The sequence below is a fragment of the Phaenicophaeus curvirostris genome, chromosome 9, assembly GCF_032191515.1.
Source record: "Phaenicophaeus curvirostris isolate KB17595 chromosome 9, BPBGC_Pcur_1.0, whole genome shotgun sequence".
Taxonomy (NCBI): Eukaryota; Metazoa; Chordata; class Aves; order Cuculiformes; family Cuculidae; genus Phaenicophaeus; species Phaenicophaeus curvirostris.
The window spans coordinates 35,782,452-35,809,959 of record NC_091400.1 but is presented as its reverse complement, the minus strand read 5'-3'; the positions used below and the strand labels follow the sequence as shown (position 1 = coordinate 35,809,959).

The window sequence follows — 27,508 nt, the reverse complement described above, 5'->3', positions numbered from 1 at the left end:
CGTTAGTTGGCTGTGCCAGTGAGCAAAGAGCGGTTTTAAAAACTTGTGTAAAATGGTTCTCAAGACATGTTGCTTAATGAAAGCTGGATGTTGTACACTTTACAGAACTAGAAAAAAATACTGCCACACAATAACAACGCACAGACTACCACAACATCTTCAAGACACAACGGCTTCACCTTTCCCCTCAGACAATTTTACATGTGCTGGAAACCACTTAGCAAAGTGCACAAAATAATTGAACGCCATTCGTTTTGAACGTGAAAAAAAGGGTTTATAACACATTCTCCTCCAAATCTGCATGCTGGTTTTGATGCTAAGACAAATCAGCTATCCACAAGGCAGAAAGAGCCAGCAAATATGCCTGAAAGTAGAACCCATACACTTCTGGATTGATATATGTTATATGAAGAGCTTCGGATAACCTGACACTGTTTAAAGTTCCCTCACCCTCTGAATTTCTTGACAGACTGGAGCATCCACTCTGTAACTGGGACCATGGCAGGCCTGGAAACCTACAACTCATGTTTCAACATCCACCACAAAGATGAAAACTACTGATCTACAACAACAACCAGAGATACCATCACCTGCAGATCATATTAACATACAGTCACTGCTTTGGTCTATGGCTCTTGGCGATTTTCAGAACAGATAGGGAGTACGTTTAACATGTGAGTAAGCAATTTAACATCTCTGAACAAGCAGCAGAATTATTTCAGAATTTTAATTCACAGAATCACTAGGTTGGAAAAGACCCACCGGATCATCGAGTCCAACCATCCCTATCTGCCACAAGACCACATCCCTCAGCACCTCATCCACCCACCTTCTAAACCCCTTCAGTGGTGACTCAACCACCTCCCTGGGCAGCCTCTGCCAGGGACCAATGACCCTTTCCGTGAAATTTTTTTTTCTGATGTCAAGCCTGACACTCCCCTAGCGGAGCCTGAGGCCATTTCCTCTCATCTTGTCCCCTGTCACTTGGGAGAAGAGGACAACTCCTTCTTCTCTAAAACCTCCTTTCAGGTAGTTGCAGAGAGCAATGAGGTCTCCCCTCAGCCTCCTCTTCTCCAGGCTAAACACCCCCAGCTCTCTCAGCCGCTCCTCATAAGGCCTGTTCTCCAGCCCCCTCACCAGCTTTGTTGCTCTTCTCTGGACTCGCTCCAGAGCCTCAACATCCTTCTTGTGGTGAGGGGCCCAGAACTGAACACAGGATTCAAGGAGCAGTCTCACCAGTGCCGAGTACAGGGGGAGAAGAACCTCCCTGGACCTGCTGGTCACGCCGTTTCTGATCCAAGCCAAGATGCCATTGGCCTTCTTGGCCACCTGGGCCACTGCTGGCTCATGTTCGGTCGCTGTCAACCAACACCCCCAGGTCCCTCTCCTCCAGGCAGTTTCCAGCCAGACTTCTCCTAGTCTGTAGCTGCTCAGGGTTGTTGTGCCCCAAGTGCAGGACCCGGCATTTGGCCTTGTTAAACCTCATCCCATTGGTCTCAGCCCATGGATCCAGCCTGTTCAGATCCCTTTGGAGCCTCCCGACCCTCCAGCAGATCCACACTTCCACCCAGCTTAGTGTCATCCCCAAACTCGCTAAGGGAGCACTCGACACCTTCATCCAGGTCATTGATAAAGACATGGAACAGGGCTGGACCCAGCAGTCAGCCCTGGGGACACCACTTGTCACTGGCCTCCAGCTGGAGTTAACTCCATTTCCCACCACTCTCTGGGCCCTCCAGCCAACCAGTTTTCCACCCAGGAGAGTGGGCGCCTGTCCAGGCCAGAGGTGATAGTTTCTCAAGCAGAATGCTGGGAGAAACTGTGTCAAAGGCTTTACTGAAGTCCAGGAAGATCCATCCACAGCCTTTCCCTCATCCAGCAGCTGAGTCACTTTGTCATAGAAGGCGATCAGGTTAGTTTGGCAAGACCTGCCCTTTGTGAACCCATGTTGACTGGGCCTGATCACCCGCTTCCCATGCATGTGCTTCATGATAGCACTCAAGATCACCTGCTCCATGACTTTGCCCAGCGCTGAGGTCAGACTGACACACCTGGAGTTCCCTGGATCCTCCCTGTGACCCTTCTTGTAGATGGGCACAACATCAGCCTCCAGTCCAGTGGAACTGCCCCAGTCTTCCAGGACTGTTGGAAGATGATGGAAAGGGGTTTGGCCAGCACACCCGCCAGCTCCTTCAATACCCTTGGTGGATCCATCCAACCCCATAGACTTCAATACCTTGGGTGGATCCATCCAACCCCATAGACTTGTGGGTGTCTAGCTGGGCGAGCAAGTCTCTATCCACCTCCTCTTGGATCAAGGGAGCCTCATTCTGCTCCTCTAGCTCCTGGGTTTGTACACAGAGGGAACAACTTTCCTTACTATTAAAGGCCGAGGCAAAGAATTCTGGTACATCTCACAAATGTTTCTCTATGACTCTGCACGCAAAGATTCCTAGTGTTCTGAAACTCAAAACTACCAATACAGGTGTATGCACTCTTTTTAAAAAGAAAATAAACATCATATCCAATCCATACACTTCACTGAACTACAGACAATCCCTGTCCTGCATAAACACTCTGAATGCCTCCTCTCAAAGAGATGTTCTGAAGGCACCTAACAAGGATTGACCGGTACTTTGTGTTACCTTAACCTTTGCACCAGGAAATCAGCAGCTAGAGTCAGAAGTTTTGTGATTTGCACAACCAAGCCTCGCGGCAAAAGAGAGCAGCTCCTTTACCTAGAGAATCCCACTGATGGCCTAGGGACCTCCAGCACTTTGTAGGTACAAGCACCAAACCCCAGCCAGGCGCAGGAGGCTCTACAAGGCAGCATATCCCATCAGCTACTGCTTCTCTCCACCTGCCTATGGAATCAAGCTTGAATCAGAAAACAGCTCAGACATGAACAGCGTCCAGGTACAACCATCAAGGTACCTCTCCTATGCTGCGCACTGAGCAGCAGAGGCATCCCGACAAATAGGCACACAAGTCTTTTACAGCTTTAGGCTTTTAAAATGCTAAAGGTTCAATGGGGTAGAAAAGGGCAGAACGGAGAACAGCAGGAAGGTGACCACAGTAAGAAAAGACATAAAAGGCAATGGAAAGGGCAGAAGACACACTGGTCTCCTCACACATGCTTAAAGTTCCAACAGATTCTGGCGTACAGATTGTCTGTGCTATTCCTTACCAGCACTATTAGCAACTACATATATCCGAACATCTGGGACTAGCTTCACAACAAAGACACCACGGGGAGCAGCACTGCAGAATTACACATAACCCTGTATCTTTAGCATCTCGACTTCCTGCACTCCTACACACAACATCTGTAAAGAAATAAAATGAGGCTATTCAGTTAAAAAATGAGAGAGCTGCGACTGCCAGAGCAGCTTCAGTCTTCATTTAAATGTAAAACTCAGTTCCTCTGATGAGCTCATCAGCCGCGGTGGTATCTGTCCAGGAAAACCTTGGTCTTGTTCATCAGCTGCCGTGGAGCCAGCTTTACCTAATCCATTGGAGCTGCACCCACAACACAGATTGTGTATCACCCGTCTTGTCTTGATCCAGCTGCGATAAAACTGATGCGCCAAAGGTTGAGGCTGTCCTGAAGCCTGATCCCACCCCATGTTATGATACATGAACGAGGAAGATGTACAGGTCCAAGGATCCAACACACCTCCCTCAACATTTTATTGCACCGGTTGCACAGCAGGGGCAAGGGACAAGAATGACTTTTCTGTGGAGATTATCAGCAGCAAGACAGGCCACGGACATGGGCTGAAGATAAGACAAACTTGTGATGCCGTTAGTGCTGTAATTGCACTGGCTGAGGCTGGAAGAACTCTCAAGCTCAGCCCCTGGCCTGCTGAGCAGAGGCAGCTCCCACCCACAGGGTTCAAAGGCAGCATGACAGCAGGTAGTTGTGCCAGCTGCTCTCCAAGGGGACACCGAGTGCTGAACGGATGCACACCTGACACCTGGCCCAGAAGCAGGAGCTACACCAAATGCCATCGCCTGGAAGGGTGCGAAGCGGCAGCTGGCAACACTAACTTGGCCACTTGCTCCAGCACTGACCGCTGCCTACATGAGCTGACACCTCAGCCGAAGGGCCAGCTCCTCACCCTCAGCCTGCAATTAAGACAGACACAAAGCTGGTAGAGGAACTGTCACCACCACGTCCTCGGCCTCAGCGTGCTCCTACCCAGCACACACAGCCCTGCCAGCCCCCCACCTTCCTGAGGGGGAGCACTGGGGACACCAGCCCCGCACCGAGATGACCCTCACCCACATCCACACCTGCAGCGAAGGAACCCTCACCTACACCCACACCCCGAGGTGACTCTTGCCTGCACGGAGCTGATGCACACCTGCACCAGAATGACCCACACCCACAGCGATCCTTACCCACATCCACACCTGCACAGAGACGACCATCGCCTGCATCCACACCCACATCCACACCTGCACCAAGGTGACCCTTGCCTGCACCCACACTGAGCTGATCCTCACCTGCACCCACACCTCAGCGAGGTGATCGTCATCCATACCACACCGAGATGACCCCCACCTGCACCCACACTCCCACCTGCACTGACGCGACCCTCACCTGCACCAAGAAGACTCTCACCCGCCCCTGCACTGAGGTGACCCTTGCCCACATCTGCATGGAGGTACCACCCTCACCTACACCTGCACCGGGGCGGCCCTTGCCTGCATCCACACCTGCACCTTCACGGAGATAACACTCTCACCCCCATCTGCCCCTACACCGAGATGACCCTCACCTGCATCCACGCCCTCACCCGCACCTGCCCCCACACCGCGGTGACCTTTACCTGCCCCCCCACCTGTCCCCACACCGACCGGACCCTCACCGGCCCCAAACCCACCTCCGCAGGGAGACGCCCCCGGCCTTCCCGCACCGACACCGGGGCGGCCCCCGCCGGCCCCCCCCGCTCAGCGGCGCCTCGCTCCCCACCCCCCCGGCCCCCCCCCGCGCTCACCGCCCTTCTGGGCGCCGTGCACGTGCCCGGCCACCTGGTGCGCGAGCGGCCGGCAGCCCCCGGGCCGCGCCGCCCCGTCCCCCCTCGGCTCCGCGGCCATGGCGGGCGAGGCCCCGCGCTCCGGGCCCGCCGCCCCGGCACCCACCGGGCCGCGCCCCGCCCCCCGCCCCGCCCCGCCGCGGGCACCGCCCCCGGAGAGCCACAGAGCCCGAGAACCACCGCGGGGGGACGCGGCCGGTCAGCGAGCCCAACCGTTCCCATCAAACACTAACCCGTGTCCCTCAGCACCTCGTCCACCCGTTCCTTAAACCCCTCCAGGGAAGGGGACTCAACCCCCTCCCTGGGCAGCCTCGGACAGGGACCAATGACCCTTTCTGTGAAATATTTTTTCCTAATGTCCAGCCTAAACCTCCCCTGGCGGAGCTTGAGGCCATTCCCTCTCGTCCTGTCCCCTGTCACTTGGGAGAAGAAGCCAGCCCCCTCCTCTCCACAACCTCCTTTCAGGTAGTTGTAGAGAGCAATGAGGTCTCCCCTCAGCCTCCTCTTCTCCAGGCTAAACACCCCCAGCTCTCTCAGCCGCTCCTCATAAGGCCTGTTCTCCAGCCCCCTCACCAGCTTTGTTGCTCTTCTCTGGACTCGCTGCAGAGCCTCAACATCCTCCTTGTGGTGAGGGGCCCAGAACTGAACACAGGGTTCGAGGAGCGGCCCAGCTGCACCGGCAGAGCCCCCGGCACCGGGACAGCCCCGGGCACGGCCCCCGGCTACCCCAGTACTGGGACCGGCAGAGCGCCCCTGCCCCCGGCACCCACAGAACCCCCGCTGACTCTGCCCCTCACGTGAAGCACCGTGTCCAGTTCTGGATCCCTCAGCGCAGCAAAGAAATGGACCCGGACCTGCTGGAGTGGGCCCAGAGGAGGACGTGGAGATGACGCGAGGGCTGGAGCCCCTCAGCTGTGAAGAAGGGCTGAGGGCTGAGGGCTGAGGCTGCTCAGCCTGGAGAAGGCCCCAGGGGGACCTCGCAGGGCTACAGGACACAGGCGTGAAGTGATTGCACAAGGGGCGATGGTTTTAAGCTGAAAGAAAATAGATTTAGATTAGATATCAGGAAGAATTTTATTACTATGAGGGTGGTGAGGCACTTGGCCCAGGTTGCCCAGAGCAGTGGTGGCTGCCTCGTCCCTGGAGGGGTTCAAGGCCAGGCTGGATGAGGCTTGGAGAACCGTGATCTCATGGGAGGTGTCCCTGCCCGTGGCATGGGGGGTGGATCTGGATGATCTTTAAGGTCTTCCAACCCAAACCATTCCCTGAAAATTAGCTGAACACTGAATGTCAGGCCTGCACTTCTCATAGAATCATAGAATAACCAGGTTGGAAGAGACCAACCGGATCATCGAGTCCAACCATTCCCATCAAACACAGTATGCCGCAGTATCTGCCGGTGTCAAGTCATGTTTCGCATTAGTAGGAAGCAGAACAGAAAAACAAGAACGGAGTTAGGGAAATGTTTTATAGCAAATATATGACATTCTCATGGGTTTTATAAAAATGTACATCAGCAATCAGAGTTGACGTTAGAGGAACAACAGTGCAGTGAGTTCAGATACTATGTGCCACCACTTCCCCATCCCACAGCTGGGAGATGTGGAAGGTGCTTGGGAGAACTAGAGGGCAATTTGGGCAATTTAGTCAGGAAATTAAAGCATCAAAGAACCGAGAAGGTCACAGGGAAAATGAGGGTCTTGAAGAATGAGAGGAAGGAGCACAGCATATAAAACTGACAAACCCAAGTTTCATTAGTTTGTTGTTCATGAAACAACACTCTCCTAATTGGGTAAGATGGAGAAGACAGTGCTGACAACTCAGAGAGATCCCTCCTGAAGTGACAGGGCTGGTCAAAAAAGTTATTTTTACCTCCCAAACATCTTCTTCTCATCATTCGTTACTGTCCAACCCTAAAGATTAGGAGTCAGATGGCTGCAGGCATAACCTCCCATCTCCAGTTCCCCAATGCTGAATTTTCCCAGGGAGTTGCTGACGCAGAAGAGAAATACCACAGACTGGGCAACCCTAGCACAAAAAAAAAACCCTGAGGAGGCTGGTGGAAAAAAAAGCACAAGTGGTGCGTGTCTGGCAGAGAGAAGACTCCTGGTCTCGGCAGCAGCTGGTGCTGCGAGGTTCACATGTCAACCTGAGCCTCGTGGCAAGACGTTTTCCCCCCTGCAGAGATATGAGACCCTTTGTCTGATCTGGATCTAAATGCAAATAGAAAAACACTTCAGACTTGCATGAGCACCCACCTAACACTGTGATCTACCCAAGCTCGAAATCTTAGTGGAAAAAAAATGGCATTAAAAGGCAAAAAAAAAAAAGGAATTTAAAGGCTATTGGAGTACCTACTCCTAAACTAATAGCTTCTAGATATCCTCAGAGCTAACAGAAAGGGACCTGGAAGGGATTAAAAGAAATACAAAAGCATGAGTAAGTGGAATACGTAAACACTGACTGTTTGCTTTGCCCTGATATTTGATTTAGTCAGATTTATGCATATAGAAATCAAGTGACGCAAGACTGTCTTCCGCTCGCTCATTCCACCCTCACGCTTCAGCTTATGGGAGTTCACTAATCTTATCTGGGAATTTCTCCGAAAATAAAGCAAGCGAAACCAAGAAAATACCAGAAATGAGAAATAATTTGTTTCTTCACCAACTGTGACGCTGTGTTTGCGCTGAATGCTGAACCAGCCAGTGAGATTCCCAAGGAAACTTCCCATCTCCAGGCTGTGCACGTGCACTCAAGGAGAAAATGAAAAAAGCTGCAAACAGAAGGGACAGGTGGTTGGTTATACCCCCAACAAAATGCATTTGGCAAAATTATGCTTCATTCCAGATTACTCTTGGTTTTTTGCCAGCAAACAATCATACCTCACTCAGCCTGATGAAACACAAACACTAACAATTCAATGATAATAAATTTTATACACTCATTTATTTTGCACAAACTGCTTTGCGCTGCAAGAGGGTATGTCACTGGCAGACGGCACAGCTCCTCTGAGCCGAGCAAAGATGACACGAGAATCACTTTCTGCTGAAATAAAGCCCCTTTTCAAACACAACAGTTAGTTAACAGCGAACCACAAGGCGCCCAGTAGCTCGGCACAGGAAATTGGCTCATACTTCAGTGAAGGGCAGGGGAACATTAGGCAAACAGATGAGTGGGGCTGGCACGTGGCTAAAATACTCTAGAGGTGTGCTGGATTTTTTACTGTCGCTTTGGACGGTTCGCAGCCCCTTCTTCCCCATCTCACCACAAATGCCCTTTCCCTGAGAGGGCCGTGCCTTCTGTGGGAGATCCATGTGCGAGACGTGGATCCTGCTGCCCACAGAGCCGCTTCCCGCAGCAGGCAGCCGCGCTCACAGAGCTGCTGCCGGCCAAGCAGATTGCAACCGAGCTCGCCTGGACCGTAGCACGGCCTTAACAAGAAACATCGATCAACAAAACCAATAATGTCTGCAGGGGTGGGAGGGCCCGTGCTGCTTGTGACAGTTGTAGCCGCGTTGCAGTTGGTTTTTGTCTCATCGTTTCACAGCAGGAGGGTTGCTGTATCGTACCCTCTTAAAATAGCCCAGGGCTTTTAATCTTTTGATAAATTCACAGAAATTCCATGCTGTCTTTTTTGTTCTTGCTAAGCAAACTAAAATCTAACCTACCTTGTCTGTTGTAGCCGTAAAACTCAGCGGTGCTGTCTCACTTTCTTTCCCAGCTACAGCCTTGTCATTAGGCATCAGGTCCCACAATGATTCATGTTTTGCTTGGCTCTGACTGATGCAAACTCTTTGACACCACTCTCCTCCCTGGCAACCGAGTACATCTGGGGTTTTCCAGGATGAACACAAAGGGATGGTGTCAAGAGCCAACCTCCACTCTCTGCAGATAACACAGCATGCTTGAAAAATGACTGCAAGGTTAATTCATAGCAGTTGTGCATTTTCTAGATCATCTTTTCTCAAAACAGAAACATGTCTGCAAATTTTGGGAGGTCTGTTTTGTATTAGAAAACTACAAGGACTATAAAGGTGAAAAGCTCATTTCAATAGTTCCTTTCTTCCTCAGAGTGCTTGGATTTTATTTTTTTCTTGGTGATCATTAAACTAAGCACAGAATTTCGAGGAAAGGATCGTTTTTGGACAGGGTAGGGAGCAAATGGAAGAGTTCTCATGGTCGAGAGGAGGCAGCAGTGGCCGTTTGCTGAGACTGGCTTTATTCAACATCTTCCTTCATGACCTGCAGAAGGGAACGTGCAGAAAGTTTCCAGGTCTGTGGATGCTGCAATCTCCTTAGGGCAGTTGAGTGCCACGCTGATGGCAAAGAAGTCGCGTAGGATCTCACAAAACTGAACAAAAGGTGCAGGAGCTTCAGTGTGGATAAACAGAGGGTAACGCCTGTGGAGGAAGACAATCCAAACCAAAATTCTTTGATGCTGATCCTGGATCTGGCTGTCACGGCCCAGGAAAGAGATCCTGAAGTCACTGTTGACAATTGTCTGAGCTCATCAGCCTAGAGTATATTTGGAGCCAAAAAAAAGCCCAAAAAAACACCCAACAAAATGTTGAGCAACATCAGGAAGATCGTTGAGAGAAAGACAAAAGGCATCATCTTGTTGCTATGTGTGGCCTCCGTGTGCCACTTAGAGAGTCCGTCTTTCATGCCTGGTTTCTCATGGAGAACAGAAACATACCATTGCTTAACTAGCGCAGAAGATGGAATTAAATGATCGTTTAAGGAGAGCGTAAGCCAGTGGAACTTGTTTTAAATGTTTCCAGCTCTAGAAAATGCAATGAGACATGTGTGCTTTGATGTCCTTGGGCAAGAAGCTGTGCTTCTTTCTGAAATGGAGGCATTAGAGCAAAGTCTTCGGTATCATCTCCTATCTCGTGTCTTACAGTTAAATAAAGATTACTCCCTTTGTCTTTCTAAACAAAGGTTTTCCAAGTATTCCTTGTGACCCTATCAGGAGGCATTTTACCAGTCACATCCTAATGCTTTAGGATAACCCTTGATTAAAGGCTTACTTTATTTAGGTACTTGATTTAAAATGATTAACATGCCAAGAGGTTTATTTAAAATGCCTCTTTGTCTTTCCCTAGAGGCTACTTACATTTCCTCCACCTGAAGTAAAATTAAATACCTTTTTATTGACAAAACCCACTGACAACTGGCATTTTTTAAAGTCTCTTCTATTAAACAGTATTCTACTCCTGGACTTTGTCTGCAAAGCAACAGAATTTCAACCTTTAAGAAGTACTTTAAGAAGTAATTTAACCCATGCAGATATGGCAGCCAAGAATAAGACTGAAAGAGCACGATCAGACTGTTAAAAAAGAGCAACAAATTTAATAAACACTGCAGGGAAAGTCTGTTCCGGCTGTTGTTTTGCCCAAGCCACGACTAAGAGTCCCAGCACTGGACAGACAGCGCATCCTGACCACGTCTTACCCATGTATGGTTGTATTTGCCAGCTGCAAAGAAGTATTTGAGAAAAGTTACACAGCCAGTGACCTCGTCATTCATTTTGTTGCGTTTCTGCAGCCAGCTGACTTGACTGAACAGCACAAACATTCCAGCTACTGAGCAGATCCTTGCAGCGTGTTATATTTTGAATGCTTCACACATTAAAGCTGTAATTTCTGGCACACTCGAGAAGCTCCTCTTTTCTGCACAGGCTTCTCTCAAAGAGCAAACAGCGCTTTTTTGTATAACTGTGCCGTGCATTAAAAAACACCACAAGAAAACTGCAGTGTGCATGACAAAGAGGATTCAGAGCAGAGCGGATTAAGGGCAGTGCAATGTCAAATCAGAGAGGAGGGATGGTTCAGCGTGCAGCTAAGAAAACAAGAGAAATAATTTCTCTGTGCTTAAAGGAGATGAATGCAACTTTTGTGTATCAAAGAAAACAGAAGTTACTCAAGAACCCCAGTAAACCCTTTATTTCCAGTCCAAACTGCACATGAGAAAGGTGGACTGAACTCTGCTTGGCTGCAGGCACAGGAACCTTTGTGATTTTACTGGCTTCAGGGAGCATACCAGGAAATGCTCCTTCTATTTATTGTAACTGCACATCTAATTAACAAGTTTACAAAGGCAAGGGTGATGGAATGTTAGACTGTTGTTTTCTGTCCAGTACTGTGGGATTTCACAGACAGTTAAGGAAGAAAACCCACAGTAGCAGATGTCTGCTCGAGGCACACGAACCCTTCAGCTCCAAGGAGTGAGGCTTTAGCTAACAGAACAGGTTTGGCCCTGAAGCTAATGCCCAACCACTTTGGGCACCTTGTGCTTCACTCTATTAAGAAGTATAGTGAGATGCAACAGATCACTTCCATGCTTTGATTTATCCTTTCTTGTACGACCTAGCAATGTTACAGCATTAAATCTTCTCTTCTAGCTTATACTTTCCTCCGAACTGCCATTTTATTTCTTCTTTTTACCCTTCTTGTCTCTCTACACACATCTGATTTATTTTTATGTTATTTAGTTATTTTATGCAACTACTCTCTGCATTAGCCAGCCTGCAAATCATAGAATCACCAGGATGGAAAAGACCCACTGGATCATCGAGTCCAACCATTCCCATCAACCACTAACCCATGTCCCTCAGCACCTCATCTACCCACTTTCTAAATACTTCCAGCAATGGTGACTCAACCACATCCCTGGGCAGCCTCTGCCAGTGCCTGATGCCCCTTTCTGTGAAAAATGTCTTTCTGATATCTAGCCTGAACCTCCCCTGGCGGAGCTTGAGGCCATTCCCCCTTGTCCTGTCCCCTGTCACTTGGGAGAAGAGCCCAGCTCCCTCCTCTCCACAACCTCCTTTCAGGTAGTTGGAGAGAGCAATGAGGTCTCCCCTCAGCCTCCTCCAGGCTAAACAACTCCAGTTCCCTCAGCTGCTCCTCTTGTTCTCCAGCCCCTCCACCAGCTTCGTTGCTCTTCTCTGGACTCACTCCAGAGCCTCAGCAGGTCCACATGAAATGTTCTGACGGGGCTGAACAGAGATGCTGAGCGCTGCTAAACCCAGCCTGCTGGCACTGGTGTCCCCCCTCTGCCCATGCCCCACAGGGAGATCATGCTCTTCCACCTCATCCAGCCACGGCTCAGTTTGGGATCTGTCAGCCCTGAAAGGCTTCAGGAGTTATAACAAAAGCCAATTTAGTTAAGAGAGCTCCACGTTCAGGATGGGTAAAGAGCAGTCAGCTGATAATAAGGTTTCTTTGCAACACGAATGTTTAGTCTCACGCCTACATTCTTACCCTTCCTGCCATTATAGACTGTTCTCCTGTTATTGGAGTAGCAACTGTGATACAGCAGTGACTCACGTTTCTATGTCTTTAGCTGCATTACACCTAAAGCCCCACTCCAGCTGCGGTGCAAAATGTTTTACAGACACCATCAGCTCCAGAACAAGGTCCAAACTGCAACAACACAGTGAAAATTCCAACAGAGACAGTGGTCTGAGCTCTGCAGCCAGCGATTCAGCTCCTGGATTCAAAGCGTGCGAGCCTGCCCACATGAAAAGCTGCTTAGTCTCATCACGTTTACGCAGCACTTACAGAATCATAGAATCATTAGGCTGTAAAAGATTTGAGATCGTCAGCTCCAGCTGTACCTGTCCACTACTAAATCATATCCCCAAGTACCTTATCTATCCACCTGTAAAACACCTGCAGGGATGGTGATTCCACCACCTCCCTGGGCAGCCTGTTCCCGTGCTTGAGAACCTTCTCAGAAGCTCCACTTCTAGATGCCTGGGCTTGGACGGTAACGCTGCTGAAAAATAATAGACATAACTACACACGTGCAATGAAAAAACCCTTAAACCCAGCACTGCCCCGTCAAGAAGCATCCACGGCATAGTGATTCCTCCTAGTGGACCAGTGTGTGATTGCAACAGAAACCATCCCTGAGATGAACAGTGCTTGAATTAAACACAGGAAATACCTGCACTTACAGCGTCTCCTCTTCAAGGATGCCAGTTCTGGAAGCACTTGAGTATTTGATAATCAGACTGTTTTGATGAGTCACGCTCAGTTTCTGCATAACCTGGACTTTAATTGGTTTCCCCTCCTAATGAACAAGTACATGTTGACAAATAATGATGTCGAACAGAAACATTTTACTCTGGGACAGGAATCCTTCAGTGCTTTAACTATGAAAGATTTGTACTACGTTTTCATGTAGGATTTCCTATCAGATGTGAAAATTGCACACTTGCAGAATATCTTTATGGTTAAACCTTGGCAAAGATCTAACTAATTTGTTTCGTGTTCTAGGGAGGATTTGAGGAAAGCACTGAAGAACAGAGATTTCAGCAAACACTGGTCTAGGCAAGCACTCCAACCATCAACACGATAACCTCTTCTGGTAATAAGGAAAAACAATTATGTGTTCCCTTTGGTGCTCACCCAGACTGCTGGCAAGTCTGTTTATTCAGATTCAAGTCTCTCTGTCACCACGTTCAAACAGCTCAGGCACGTGAGCAGCAGGAACTTCTAGGTACAGTACAGAAATTTGTATGTACATCAGAACAAAGTTCAATCACTTTCTGTCAACATTCAGAAACACGACAGTTCTCTAAAACAAACTCACAAGGATGTGAATGCACAAAGACTCTGCTTCTGCATCTTCGCTTCCCGGAACAAAAATTTCTCATGGAGCCCACTTCCCTGACACACAAACTCCATGAAGCAGTTTTGTGACTCAGGTCACTCATCTGAAAGTTCAGAACTGCATCTCTCAAAACACTCCATCAGTGAACTTTTACTCCTCCAAGAGCAGCCAGGCTTTGCTGCTAACAGGAAAAAAAGCCTTGGAACTAAAACCCAACCCCAACACAGGTTTACGGTTACAGCAGCGTTGGCGTTCAGCACTACCCAGTGTAACTCTCCCTGGAGAGAGACAGCAACCCATGAGGCAACACAGCCTTGAGGTCAAGATGAACTCAAATGTGTATTTGACATCAATAGAGAAACATCCGGTGTCACATTCTAATAATACAGAAATAACTTTGTTTTGGGTAAAAGCAGCGTATTTGACAATGTAAGGTTAAAACAACTTTCCATATGCATCAGTACTGAGCCAAGTAAAACAACATATTTACCTTTACAGTAAAGAACAGAAGAAAAGGCAGAAACTAAATGTATTTGACTGCAACAAGCAGAGGCCTCTCACAGACAGCAGTTGCCCCTGCTATAGCACTCTGCCTGCAAAGCCTCTTTTCTCTGCCTCTGTGCCACCTTCCCTACTTTTTGTGCCTTCTGCCAAAGTTCTGATTGTCGGCTAAGACCTCAGTCTCTGAAGACTTCACATCAAGAACATGCAAAACATTTTCTTCAATCCTGATCAGTCAGTTCATAAAAAAAAAAAAACAACAACCCTCAAATAAAACCTCTACTGCCCGCTCCTCTAGGACAATCTTGAAGAATGCAGGTTAAAATGTCAGCTTCTCAAAAAGGCCATTCCTCTAGCTCCGAGGTAGACTCTCTGTCCCAGAACACTGAGCTCATCTCACAGAGTCTGCAATTACTCTAATGGACTGGGTTTAATTCAAAACTGCCCTCTGCCACCCTGCTCCTTGGGTTTTGGTTTGTAGCCGTTTGCTGTTACTAAATCAAAGCTATTGAAGGAAACCAACGTGACAGCCGTTAACACAGCCGTGTCAGACAAGACAGGCAGGTGCCACATGAAAGGACGATGAAAGCTCTCTTTGTCCCATCCTTCCTTCTCCCTTGTTCCTAGCTGTTGCCAAAGCCTTTCCTAGGTAAAATTTGCTGGACCACATTAGTAATTAGCCCAGGGAGACAGCAGTTATTTAAGACACATAGAGCCTAAGGCCACTTAGTAAGGAAGGTATGTCTCCTCCCTTCACAGCAGGAAGAGTCCTCCGGAACCAGCCAGAGCAGTGATGCAGCAGACAGTAATGAGGGGGTGAGGTTTTAGTTTTTATTTTAGCTTCTAGAATAAATCAGCATACCCTACCCACCAAGACGTGTCCCATTGTCTGAGGAAGTCAGCTTCACTGCTAGAGACTGCAAACAAAACTAAGGCTTTCCAGCAGCGAAGACAAACTGGCCACTCCCAGTCCACCGCTCGCTGAGCACTTTGTATCATTCACTGTCTACTAAGAGAGCTCTCGTAGAGACAATCTTCCTAATCCTGCTCTAAATACAGGTCTGCAGCTCTGGCACTATGTTCTTCATACCGTGCAGTAGTAGGTTCAAGGTTCAACACTGCTGTAAAATCAATGGCAAAGTTGCCCTCTAGCCCTACCCAGCTATGAGCCTTTTATGTTCTCTGTTCATAGTTGCTAGTTTAAATTTGTTCTTCTACAGAAGCCCCTCAGAATAGCAGCTTCATAGGCCAAATGTGACACCTGCTGAAAATGCAGCACAAGCAGAGGTTAAGCTGCATTTTGGCACCAGGATTTCTTTCTTGCTGCTGCCTTTTTACACAAAACTCTTTCCAGACCTGTGACTTTAGAATCTCGCCAGAATTTTAGCATCTACCTTCAGAACACTTTCTACTGAATGGCCTCAGAGTAATGCACATCTATTTGAAAATAATTTAATACCTATTCTGATGAAGTACATTCTGTGCGTCATTTTAGTTTCATACTCAATGCAGAGGGTGCACACACTTTACAGGATGAAAAATTTAAACCACGACTATTTAGTAAATTATGCTTTGTAGTGATTAAAACAAGACAAGAACCAGAGAGAATACACATGCCGAAGCCTGATGTACACACTACACTGGAAAGTCTGCAGTGATACGACAAAGAATTTGTGGTTTTTCCCCCAATTACAAGTGAGGAGAGGATCTGTCAGACATTCATTTTGCAGCTTCTACTGTCCACTCTACGCCTCCTTCCTCTTGATGATCAGAGGCCCAACGTTGTCGCCAGTTTCCTCGTTGTGCTTTGTGTGAGAGCCATCACACAGTGGGAACTGAAAAAGGAAAAAATAAACATGCCCAGAGTCAGAATAACAATCTAGGTTGAAAGTTCATTAGAACATCTTCTCATTAAACCCACTGTGACTGCAGACCAAAGTTTTTGTGCTGGTGCCTCAGGTCTCCCTGAATTCCAGCCGAACACTAGCGCCGGTCATGCGGACGCAGAGTGGATGAAAGACTAGTTGAGAAAAAGCAGCAGCTCAGCTCCACTCTGTTTGATGTTCCTGCCTGAAGCCAGCATCAGGAAAACGCAGCCTGACCTTCAACCGTAACCTACCTGGAATACCTTGCTCTCAACCTTGCCTCACACCCCACTTCCTGGGGCAACAGCCAGAGTTGAGTGCAGTCACAGAAGATAAGTGGGGTGAGGAAGAGAAACAGGAGGAGAGCCAAAGCTGAATTTTTTTAACTTGTTTTCCGTAGTGAGAAAAAGGCCATTTTCTCTAGCTTTCTCTCAAGTAAGAGACACACCTGTGTAATAGTCCTGCCTCCAGACAGCTAAAGTGGCAAGCTGCCCTTGCTTCATCCTGACACAGCCAGCTTATCTCATCCACAAAGGTCCCTTGGCACAAGCTGGCTTCCTTGTTAGGATTTTGACCTGCTAACATAAACAGGCCACACTTCCAACTGACACGGCTGTTCTTCAGGGGGTTTTACAGGTAGCACTGAGGAAGCAGTTTCAAGAAGTGCTTGTTCTGTAAAAAAAACCCTTAGAAGAGCTTGGTCAGAGCAAGATCCACAGACTTCTTTAGCCAGCTGTAACTGTCCAGGTTGCAGACCAGTCACAACTGCTCCGCTCCTTCAAGAGCCAAAGAACACTCTGTGAAGCAACGCGAGTGGGGTTAGATCCCACTAGCTCTCAAGGACACGTTTTCAGGACTATGCCTCCTCTGCAAAGGAAATCCTGGAGATGATAACGGAAATCGTACACTAGTACTTTGCATTCAGTTACTATTTTGTCTGTTTAGATGCAATGGGAATCAAAGTTGGGTGTTGCTAAGCTTTTGCTTTTGCAACAGCAATAATCCCTCACAGCACAGTCACAAGCAAAACGGCTTCAACTTTCCACTGATCCCAATGTTTGTGCCTCAGCCCTTGAAAAAAAATAAGACCCTATCACCGCAATCAGAATAAAAGATTTCAAAGTACCACACAAAACCAACATAACGAAGACAATACACTTGCAAGAAGAGCTCTAAAGATAAAGCCACGTGTTCTGTAGGCCGGCACTAGGGGCAGAGGGAAGAAAGGTGAGGTGGGGTTTTTGTTGTTTTTCACAGTTACCAAACGTCAAAACTCACCCTATAAATGGCAGGTGACATTTCCAAATAAAGAAACATTGAATGCAGAGAACACTAAGTAGGTACTGACAGATACACAGAAAAAAATCTGAGCAAACAGGTGTACATTCCTGGGACACTGACCAGCTCCCAAACCCGGTGTTCCTGGGCCAGTTGTCTTTCCACGCAACACCACAGTCCACCAGTCTTCATGGAAGCACTGATCCAGCTTTGATCAGACATTAACTACTCTCACACCCCAGGGAGGTAAGTCCAAGATCCAGCTGCAGGACACCCTCACTTCAAGTTTGCAAGTGACAAAAATTGGTGGGTTCATAGATTCAGAGAGCATCAAGACACCTTTAACAGCCACCAACTCTGACTGCACTGAATTAATCCTCTGGGTCAGATGAACCACTGGTTTCCAGAGGCCTGGACACTAGACTCGAGCTTCTCAAAAATGCAACACGTTTTCAGAGCACATACTTGGTGAGCTTGAAGATGAGATAGGGAATAGATGGATCCTAGGCCTGACACAATCACTAGGCTAGAAAAGACCTTTGAGATCTTCAACTCCAACCATACCTGTCCGCTACTAAATCACACCCCCAAGCATCTCACCTATCTGCCTTTCTGAACACCTCCAGGGATGGTGACTCAACCACCTCCCTGGGCAACCACCATCAGTACTTGAGAACCCTTTCTGTGAAGAAATTTTTCCAAAGGTCCAATCTAAATTTCCCCTGATGCAGCTTAAGGCCGTGTTCATCTTTAATTAAGAAAAAACAGGCTAGTGATAGCAGCCAAAGCTCCAACCCTGAAGGAATTCTGTAGTCGTCTGGACAGCTCAGATTATTTCCCTCAACACTGAACAGGTTTAGATTCTCTACCACTATTTCTTCTGACATTCCGACATTAGCCTGGGGACTAACACGGCTCTGGAAAACCCAGAGATTCCAGGTCATTGTAGAAGAAGGCAAATTAATTCCACCGCCTTCCAGGACATTATAAAAGAAAGGAAATCTCTCCGCTCCCAGATCACCCACTTAAAAATGCAGAAGAGTCAGAAAACAAATGCTCTACCTTTACAGTTTGGTTTTAAGACAAAACTCTTGCCTCTATACTGATAAATTTGACACTGCATCTTTCCACAAAACTTGATAAGCGTGCTATGCAGTGCCCACAAAGCACAACACTGAATGGGAAAGGGCTATTTAAAGAACTACAGCGTTAGTGCACACAGGAGGAGCACACAACTCCTAGAGCTACTGGTTCTACTAACAGACTAAGGCCTCAGACGAGGTCAAATCTGATGAAAAGTGTTCACACAGTCACATGAGAGGAAGATATTTCTAACCTGTAGATGGAATAGAGATCGTGATACGCCTCTTCATTCCCAAAACCACGCATACCTATTGCTTTGGAAGTAACTGGAATTCCCTCCATTGGAAACATGTAAGTGGTCACATTTTGAGGCTGGTCACAAGTGGTCTCCCCAGGGCTCAGTGCTGGGTTCAGTCCTGTTCAATATCTCTATCAACTACCTGGATGAGGGGATCGAGCACACCCTTACCAAGCTCATGGATGATGTTCAACTGGGAGGAAGAGCCGATCTGCTGGAGGGTAGGGAGGCTATGCAGAGGGATCTGAATAGGCTGGATCCATGGCCAGTGGGATGAGGTTTAACAAGGCCAAGTGCAGAGTACTGCTCTCAGGACACAAAACCCCCATGCAGCGCTACAGGCTTGGGGAAGAGTGGCTGGAAAGCTGCTTAGCAGAGAAGGACCTAGGGGTGTTGGTTGACAGCAACTGAACATGAGGCAGGTAGCCAGAAGGCCGTTGGCCTTCTTGGCCTGTATCAGAAATGGCGTGGCCAGCAGGACCAGGAAAGCGGTTCTTCCCCTGTACTCTGCATTGGTGAGGCTGCACCTCGAATCCTGTGTTCAGTTTTGGGCCCCTCACGACAAGAAAGACATCGAGGGGCTGGAGTGCATCCAGAGAAGAGCCATGAAGCTGGTGAAGGTACTCGAGAACAAGTGTTATGAGGAGCAGCTGAGAGGACTGGGGTTGTTTAGCCCAGAAACGAGGAGGCTGAAGGGAGACCTTATTGCTACTACATAAAAGGAGATGGCAGAGAGGTGGGTGTTGGTCTCTTCTCCCAAGTGATGGGTGATAGGATAAGAAGGAATGGCTTCAAGCTGCATCAGGGTAAGTTTATATTGGACCTTAGCAAAAATTTCTTCACAGAAAGTGTTATCAAGCACCAGAACAGCCGCCCTGCGAGACAGTTGAGTCTCCATCACTGGAAGTGTTCAAAAGATGGGTAGATGAGGTGCTTGGGGATAGGATCTAGTAGTGGACAGGTACAGGTGGAGCTGATGATGTCAGAGGTCTTTTCCAACCTTACGGTTCTATGAGAAGTGCTCACACTGCCACACGAGAGGAAGATACCTCTAACCTGTATAGATCCTTACACACCTCTTCCTTCCCAAAACCAGAGAAGGTACCTATTGCTTCTGAAGTAACTGTAAGTCCCTGCATCAGAAACACACACGGTAACACTTTCCCATCACATAAACATTATTACATGTCTTAAGAGAATCTTAGTTTGAGAACCTTAGGAAACAGATAATGCTAACCAGCTCCTTCCAAGCAAGCATGCAAGAATGAAGATGATCACCCCTATCTTTTATTACCACTTGGCAATAACTGTACACAAGAAGAAGCACGCACGCATTTTGAAGACCATGCTACCCACCACACAGCCAAACCATCAGGGCAAGAAGAAGGCAGCAAAATCAGAAACTGCAGTCTCTGAAGCACATGTTAATTAAAATACACAGTATTAAAAATCAAAGAAAGCAAATGCCTTCAAAATCTTCCACTGTCTCATTAATGCTTTCACAAGGCCTTTCATATCAGAGTTCTGAGAATGCACTCACTATAAGGAAGCCCAGACTGCTTCCTTTCACTGTACGATTAGAGAACCCAAACTCCATAGGGCACCACGTTCATAAACAGACAACATTCCTTCAATATATGCCAAAACATACTTCCTAAGATTTTCATTTCACATAAAAAATTTAGCATCAAGCAATAGTTAGAACATCGGCAGGAGCTGCAATGCGACCACTAAAACCAGACACCATCTTCCATTTCCGACAGAAAATGTTATAGGAAGCAGAATGTACAAACACCAAGCTTCAGGTTAGTATTGGGGTTTTTTTGCAGAAGCATCAAAGCAAGTGTCTACATGATTGCAGCCCAAAGTAAACCCAAATTCGAATATCAAAATGAAGAGCATATACTTACAGCAGCCTTTCTCCTCCCTGTTTTTCTTTTCTGAAGCTCTAGCCCTTGCGGCAGCCTCTAACGCTGGATTCTGGCTGTCAGTTAAGACTTAGCACAAAATCCAGCAACAATGCTGCTATACAGGTGTGACCCCTGCATGCTGTACGGCCATCAGCGCTGCATGTAAATGTCGTACATGCAGCATACATCACACAATGTGTAACAGCCCACGGAGGACACCGTGCCAATGGCAGCCCGGGGAGAGAAGGGAATTCTGCTTTTCTCTTCAGACTCTGGACAAGGCAAAGGAGACAAGCCCACCTCTGCAGGACACTTTTGGAATTGAGTCATGATGCTGTTGAATCCTCAGTAGTGCTGCGGTGTTAAACCAAACACAGCTACAATGTGTAACTTCCCGAGTCATTTTCACCCGCACAGTAATGAAATCAGATCTGACAACAGCAAGAACTGAAAGCTACAGCACCTGGAATATTGCAGTGTGGCTTGACTACACCCATGCTTAAGTCTTGGGAAGTCTGGTATTCTGTTCACTGATGGAGAGTGCACTAGATTTCAAGGCTGTTAGCCTCAGTTACCTGGCTGTGAAGGTTTGTATTATTTCAATCTCCCCACATTAGCACCTTGATTTCTAAGAGAAGCTGTTAAATGTATGCCAGTGGTGAATGGACTGGACAATCCGCGATCCGCTTTCTCTGTGACTTTTGTGTGATTGCCCCATACAGCGTCTCTCCTTTCACAGGATCTGCTTCTTTAGAGCTACAGAAACATTTTGTCCACTACTAGCACTGATCTGCAGGCTTTACTCTGTGTGACAGCTTCATGGATTCAAATATTGCTACATCTCAGTACAGAGTGCTGAAGTGAAAAGAAATTCACTTCCTCTAAATAAAGCAGCATGAAACTAGTTTTGTTGAAACATGCGTGCACACGAACAGAATTGGACCACTTATTCTTCTCTTACCTTCTTAGATCTCCAACAACGACAGTAGACAGCCTTGTCTCCCAGATCTTCCATATCAAATGCATGGACTACCTTGGGGTTATCCTTCTGGATATGGGGATTCACCATCGCTTTGCAGCATTTGTCTTTAGAGAGAAATTTTCTGTAAGCTAGATACCCCACAGCAGCTGCTCCCGCAGCCAAGGACACCGCAGCAATCCATTCAACTAGAAGAGAAGAAAAACAGAAAGACACTATTTGACCTCGACACTCCTTCAAAACTACTTGTGGCAACACTACTACTTTCCAACAGACCTTCTTGTTCTGCAGGGATGACACAAACCCAACACCTTCTTTTGACAGTCACCTAGTTAATCCAGTCCTTCCTCCTCACCAGAGTTCTCCTTCACCCTGATCCCTTCTACACAAGGCTGGGGATGAATCTGGCAGGGCTTGGGGTTTTTTTGAACCTTTTATTTGGGAATCTGTGATGAGTCCAGCACATAAAACCAGCCACGAGTACAGCCTGTAGCAGCAAACCCCCTGTTGTGCATTTCAGCTGCAGGAAAGTCACAGAACAACAACACTGAGCATCAACAACCCAAGCAGACGCGGGTACTGGGCAGCTTTTACCGTAACACATCTTGTGGCTGAAACTGTTAACAGACACTTGGCAATGCAGAAATTATTTACCACCACGTCAGAAAAGTAGCAAAAGCCAGCTTCGATTAAATCCCTGCTGCGGTGTACAGGAAAGAATATGGATCCAAAAAGATTATATTTAAGAATACCATGATTTTATTTTAACTGGAGTAGGTCCTGACTTTCTGAAAGACAACTTCCATTGAAAAAATCCTTTTCCCACCATCTCCCATCCTCACTTTCCCCCTGCCTACAGATCTCTAAAATATTTGCAGTCTTGCTCACTTGATACAATTTCCTTTTCTGCAAGGCATTTTCCTACTTTTTTTCCATTTTTTCCTCTCTAACTCACAAAAAGATGCTGGATTTTAAGCTGAAGGTTCTGGTTGTGGCAATAGCTCCACCTGTTTCTACCAGAGCTGCGGGCAGCTGCTCCTTTTTTGCTTTTTATCCACCACTTCTACTCGCACATGTAGTCCTAACATGCACACACTGAGTTTGGCTGACTTTACAGACAAATAAATAAAGCAGGAATTTAAGTTTTAGCACATTTACACAACTCAAGAAAACTAAAACAGTCTCCAGTGGGAATTTATATCCTGCCCTTCAATGTTTGCATTGGATTTGAAAGACTCCAAGACACAAGACATCTTTGGGGCAAGAGACCTTACTAAGTTAACTCTAAAGGATATGAAGAAACAAAAAGCCTTTGTTAGCTCATGCTACTTTCCACGGCTAACCAACTTGCCGCACTTCCACTTAGAGCTTTTACTAAAAAGGATTGAGAAGATTTTCTGCCCTGTCCCACTGCCTTTTCTAAAACTCTTACCAAGATGGAGCCACAGGCTGAAGTGCTGCCAGCAGATCAAATCATAACCAATGTTTCTAAATCACAAGGGGACAGTGACAGACTGTATCCATTCCATTAGGTAAACTAAGGGGAAATAGTGAGTTTAATGAAGCCCAGGGATGACTTCTGCAGCTGAACCACCCCCTGAGGAAGATGATCTTCTATTGCCCCCCTTCCAAAAGTCCAGATTAGCTTAAAAATACAGCAGAGGAAATGATTCTGATGACAAAATACTTCTAACGCTCACAGCACAAGCAGGTAAGTCCACTCTAAAGCTCAGTGGCTTTTTCAATTTGAGCACTGCCTTAATAGACACAACGTCAACATACAAAAGCTAACTGAAAGCAGCAAACAGACACTGTCTTCCCCGTGATGGTGTCACCCTGCCAGGTTTCTGGTTTCATTTCACAGATTCGTAAGAGCTGGAATGCCCATTTCACCTTTCCAACCAAGTTAACCACAAAAATGTACCTGAGGGAAAACACTTCTTAGAAGTTTTTAGATACTTTAAACTCCATTTCACGAGGCCTTCGGTGCCAACACAACAGCTCGCTGCCAGCTCTGAAGGTCACGCAAGTACTACTTGAAGAGGCGTGTGTAAACAGTGACACCGATGGGAAATGTCTAGGGGGCTTATTTCTTTTTAAAATAAAATATTAAGAGCAACTTTGGAGTGATTACTAAACAAATCCCAGTTCTGTTATAATACCAAAGCACAAGGACAGTCCAGGCCTGTGTAGCAGAGCAAATTGTTTCAATGTCACAAGCATTATAAAATGGAAAAGGTCCGGCTAAAACTCCAGAAATAACACACAAAGGAGAGAAGGGCAGGGAAGAGAGATGGAAAGAAGGAAATAGAAGACTGAAAAATGCAGTCCCAAGGGAGCAGGCAGTGCTCAGAAGTAAACAAACAATCAGAATATGACAGCAGCAACAAGCTGATGGCGGGAATTTATTTTCTTCTCTATTCTTTGGAAATATCCTAATAAACAAGAGATGTGGATGACAAAGGCTCTCTTCTCTTCTTCAACAGCTAGAAAATCGCTCTGGATGTTTCTGGATCTAGGCTACAGAGGCAGTTGTAGGATCTACCAGCGAGCTCAGATTTTATCTGCAGGAAGAACACGCATTTGCCATCGACCCTGACAAGCGCAGGAAGAAAACGAGATGGTCTTGGTTCCACCAGAAGCACACAATCCTGGTTAGGAAATGCATTAGTTTTCACCTTTCCAGGCACTGGCATCACAGGGGAGAGCTGCACTCCTACGAAGTCAGCCCAAGACAGCCCTAAGAGGCAATTTTCAAGTTATCTCTGCTGCTTAAAAATGTTCATGTTATTTGTAAGTGTCAGCTCCATAGCAATAACTCCAGACAGGAGAACCTGTACTTTGGGCTTCAGAAGCACTTAGACCTTTCAGGCCTTGCTCCCCGGCTTTTGCTGCCAATAAAGGAGCTGCTATCATCCAAGCAGGCGTTCACAACAGTCCCGCGGTGTAAGTGTCTGCAACAGAACGCCACTTTCCTGCAGGCCAGACCTGGAGAAACACATGGCACTTGCTTACTGAGGAGCCATCCAGGATAACGGGGTGCACCAAAAGCCAAAGAGTAAAAGCCAATCAGTCAAGCAGATAAAGTCACTTCTGCCACCGCACAGCATCCGCAAGAAAGAGGATTATGGCTGACAGGCTTAGTTTAACTGAAGCCATCAGCTGGAGAGACCGTCTGATGGAGAAAGATTGGTGGATCCGGCCAATGGTCATCGTGACCAGATCTGTGGTCAGCATGGGGCCACACCTGCAAGCCACCACAAGACTCCTGACCAAGAGCACTACCTACACGGCTCCCTGCCTTCCAAAGGGCAGCCTTTCAACACATACCCACACCAACAATCACAAAAGCAATTAACTCCTCCTTTACTAGCTGGAATTAAATCCCACAATACAAGAAGCTTCTGGTGTCTGGCTTTCTCTGAGGAAACTAGCATTAGTACAACTTCCAAAATTCATCAGCAGACACATGCAAAGGTGAAGTAAGAACTGTGACCTGCCAGGCACTGATCAACTTCAATCTTGACAGAAATCACATTAACCATATGCCACCGCCTCCTAAACAAAGCACTCTCCAGATCGCTCTGATCAACTGTACTCCTGCTTTCCTGGGATAAGGAGAATATATGCAGTTTGATTGGGATCATGTTCCTCTCCTCCCCCCACAAACTGAGTTTTCCTCTCAATTCCTTGTGTATAGGAGCTGTTCTAATTCTTGTAAGCCTGTGACAGTGAGTTACTACTGGGAACACAACCTAATATAAAATCACCCTCAGGGCTTTGGTTTGATTGCTTTAACAAGCACAGCCTTCCATTACTATAACTCATTTTAGGCTACAGCAAGGCCTTTGACAACATCCTCTGTACCAGCAGTGTAACCCCCCCAAAAAAAAAACTATCTTGATGGAATTCCCTGTCTTAGGGGCAGAAACCATGAGCAGCTTTATAACTGGAAACCACAGCCAGACAGGTGAAGCTCCTTTTTTAGAGGAAGCAAGAAGATTATGCTCTTTGCTCTGCCCTCCATCTGCCCCAAACCTTTCACCCCACCAGGTTGCCCAACAGCAGCTAAAGCACACAGCACTGCTGCAGGCGGGGCTCAGGTCAATCGTTACGCAGTGCGAGTACCACTATCATCCTCGCTGTGCAGTGACAGGCTTGGAGGATAAGCTAAAGACCCAGAGATTTAGAGGTTTTCATGACATTTACACCTGGAGGCTTCACACAAAGCACAAGGCTGGAACAAAGGCAGAGCCCAGCAGCAGAGCACCAGAATTAAGACAACAGTGCCCAAAAGGGGCTGTCCCTAGCTCCAGTCAGAAATGTTGAATGCAAGGTAAGGGTTCAACAGCAAAACATTTGCCAATCGCCAGTTCTGGCATGGGTCGTGAAAGGGCTGCCTGGGGGAGCTTCTAACAGGCAACAGCTTTCAGTCCTGTGCCCATTCCCATGGCAGCAATCCTTGCATGTTTGCACTATAGGAACCTGAGAACTGTTGAGACACAGATGACCCTTCAAGAGGAAAGTAATTACGGGACAGACTTTTGGTCGAGGCTGTGCTCCCACTGGTCACCTTCCTGACACCAAAATGCCAGTAAATGAACTCCATAAGAGTCGTTTTGGAGCTTTAGAAGGCCAGCATCCCTTATCAGGCCTGGGCAACACCAGGGAGCGATCTCCATCGACCGTGTGCTGTGAGATAACAGCTGGGGACAGAATGTATTTCCCGCTTACTTGCACAAAGGTAAATTTTCCTGGCAACCTTATACACGTTCTGTTACTTCTCCAGGACTAATTTTAACGTTGTTATGAGCTTTGGAGAGAGCCCTACCCGACACTGCGTTTGAGATGGGAAACACCGCACACAGAGACACCCGCTCAGCCCGGACCCCGCAGAGCACGAGCCGGGAGCGACCCCAGAGAGCGAGCGGGGCCTGCAGAAACACCGAGAGGAAACACGCGGTCAGCGGGGCGCAAACCCCACAGTTACCGAGACGGAACCGAGCTCTCCCTTCGCTCAAATCAAGGACACTCCGCCACCTGTCCCGGTAACCTCCGCCTGCTCTGTGTCAGCGCAGGGGCCGCCGCCGCCGCCGTTCGCCCCCTTCAGCCTCAGCGTGGGGCTCCCCGCGCCGCCATGTTGTCCCCTCGGTGCGGCCCCTCCGCGCGCCCCCCGCCCCACCCCGCCGGCACGCAGCCTCCCCCCCCGACGCCGCCTCACCCCTCACAGCCGAGTTCTGCCCCAGCCCCATGGCTCCCGCCGGCGCCGCGCAGGGCACAGAGCGCCCCACCCACAAGATGGCGGCCGTCCCGCCCTGCAATATGGCGGTCGCCCCGCCCACAAGATGGCGGCCGCTTCCCTTAAAAGGCCCCCCCCCACGGAGGGTAAGTGTAACGGGGTTAAGTAGCGGAAGGGCGGTTTCAGACTGGTCGTTCGGAAAATGTCTTCATCCAAAGGGCTCTCGGGCACTGGAACGGCTGTCCGGGGAGGTGGCTGAGTCGCCATTCCTGCAACTCGGTTAAAGCTGGGGAGTCTGGGAAGCTGCCCGGAGGAGAGGGACCTGGGGGTGTTGGTTGACAGCGACTGAACGTGAGCCAGCAGTGGCCCAGGTGGCCAAGGCATCTTGGCTTGAATCAGAAACGGTGTGACCAGCAGGTCCAGGGAGGTTATTGTCCCCCTGTACTCGGCACTGGTGAGACCGCTCCTCGAATCCTGTGTTCAGTTCTGGGCCCCTCACCACAAGAAGGATGTTGAGGCTCTGGAGCGAGTCCAGAGAAGAGCAACAAAGCTGGTGAGGGGGCTGGAGAGCAGGTCTTATGAGGAGCGGCTGAGAGAGCTGGGGGTGTTTAGCCTGGAGAAGAGGAGGCTGAGGGGAGACCTCATTGCTCTCTACAACTACCTGAGAGGAGGTTGTGGAGAGGAGGGAGCT

At 48.0% G+C, this 27,508-nt stretch overlaps 2 protein-coding genes across 2 annotated transcripts in view; both read right to left on the bottom strand.

The window, feature by feature from the left end:
* The window catches only part of IPMK (inositol polyphosphate multikinase), a 41,211-nt gene extending 36,059 nt beyond the window's left edge, over window positions 1-5,152 (bottom strand). Inside the window, exon 1 of the mRNA XM_069863898.1 lies at window positions 5,004-5,152. Within this exon, the coding sequence (XP_069719999.1) occupies window positions 5,004-5,103 (100 nt within the window). The 5' untranslated portion in view covers window positions 5,104-5,152. The remainder of the gene's footprint in view (window positions 1-5,003) is intronic.
* Window positions 5,153-13,984: 8,832 nt separating this feature from the next.
* Window positions 13,985-26,893, bottom strand: CISD1 (CDGSH iron sulfur domain 1). Its single transcript, XM_069863948.1, has 3 exons — window positions 26,800-26,893; window positions 21,561-21,766; window positions 13,985-16,000 (listed from the first exon to the last, which is right to left on the bottom strand). The coding sequence occupies exons 1-3, from the start codon at window positions 26,828-26,830 to the stop codon at window positions 15,911-15,913; spliced, it is 327 nt and encodes a 108-aa protein (XP_069720049.1). The 5' UTR covers window positions 26,831-26,893; the 3' UTR covers window positions 13,985-15,910.
* Between the last annotated feature and the right edge of the window lie 615 nt (window positions 26,894-27,508).

Coding starts and splice junctions, on each gene's coding strand:
- CISD1 (XM_069863948.1), bottom strand. CDS start 26,830: ATGGGGCTGGGGCAGAACTCGGCTGTGAGGG. Junction 21,767..26,799: donor GCAGAACTCGGCTGTGAGGG/GTGAGGCGGCGT, acceptor CTTCTCTTCTAG/TTGAATGGATTGCTGCGGTG. Junction 16,001..21,560: donor GTTGTTGGAGATCTAAGAAG/GTAAGAGAAGAA, acceptor TTCCTTTTTCAG/TTCCCACTGTGTGATGGCTC.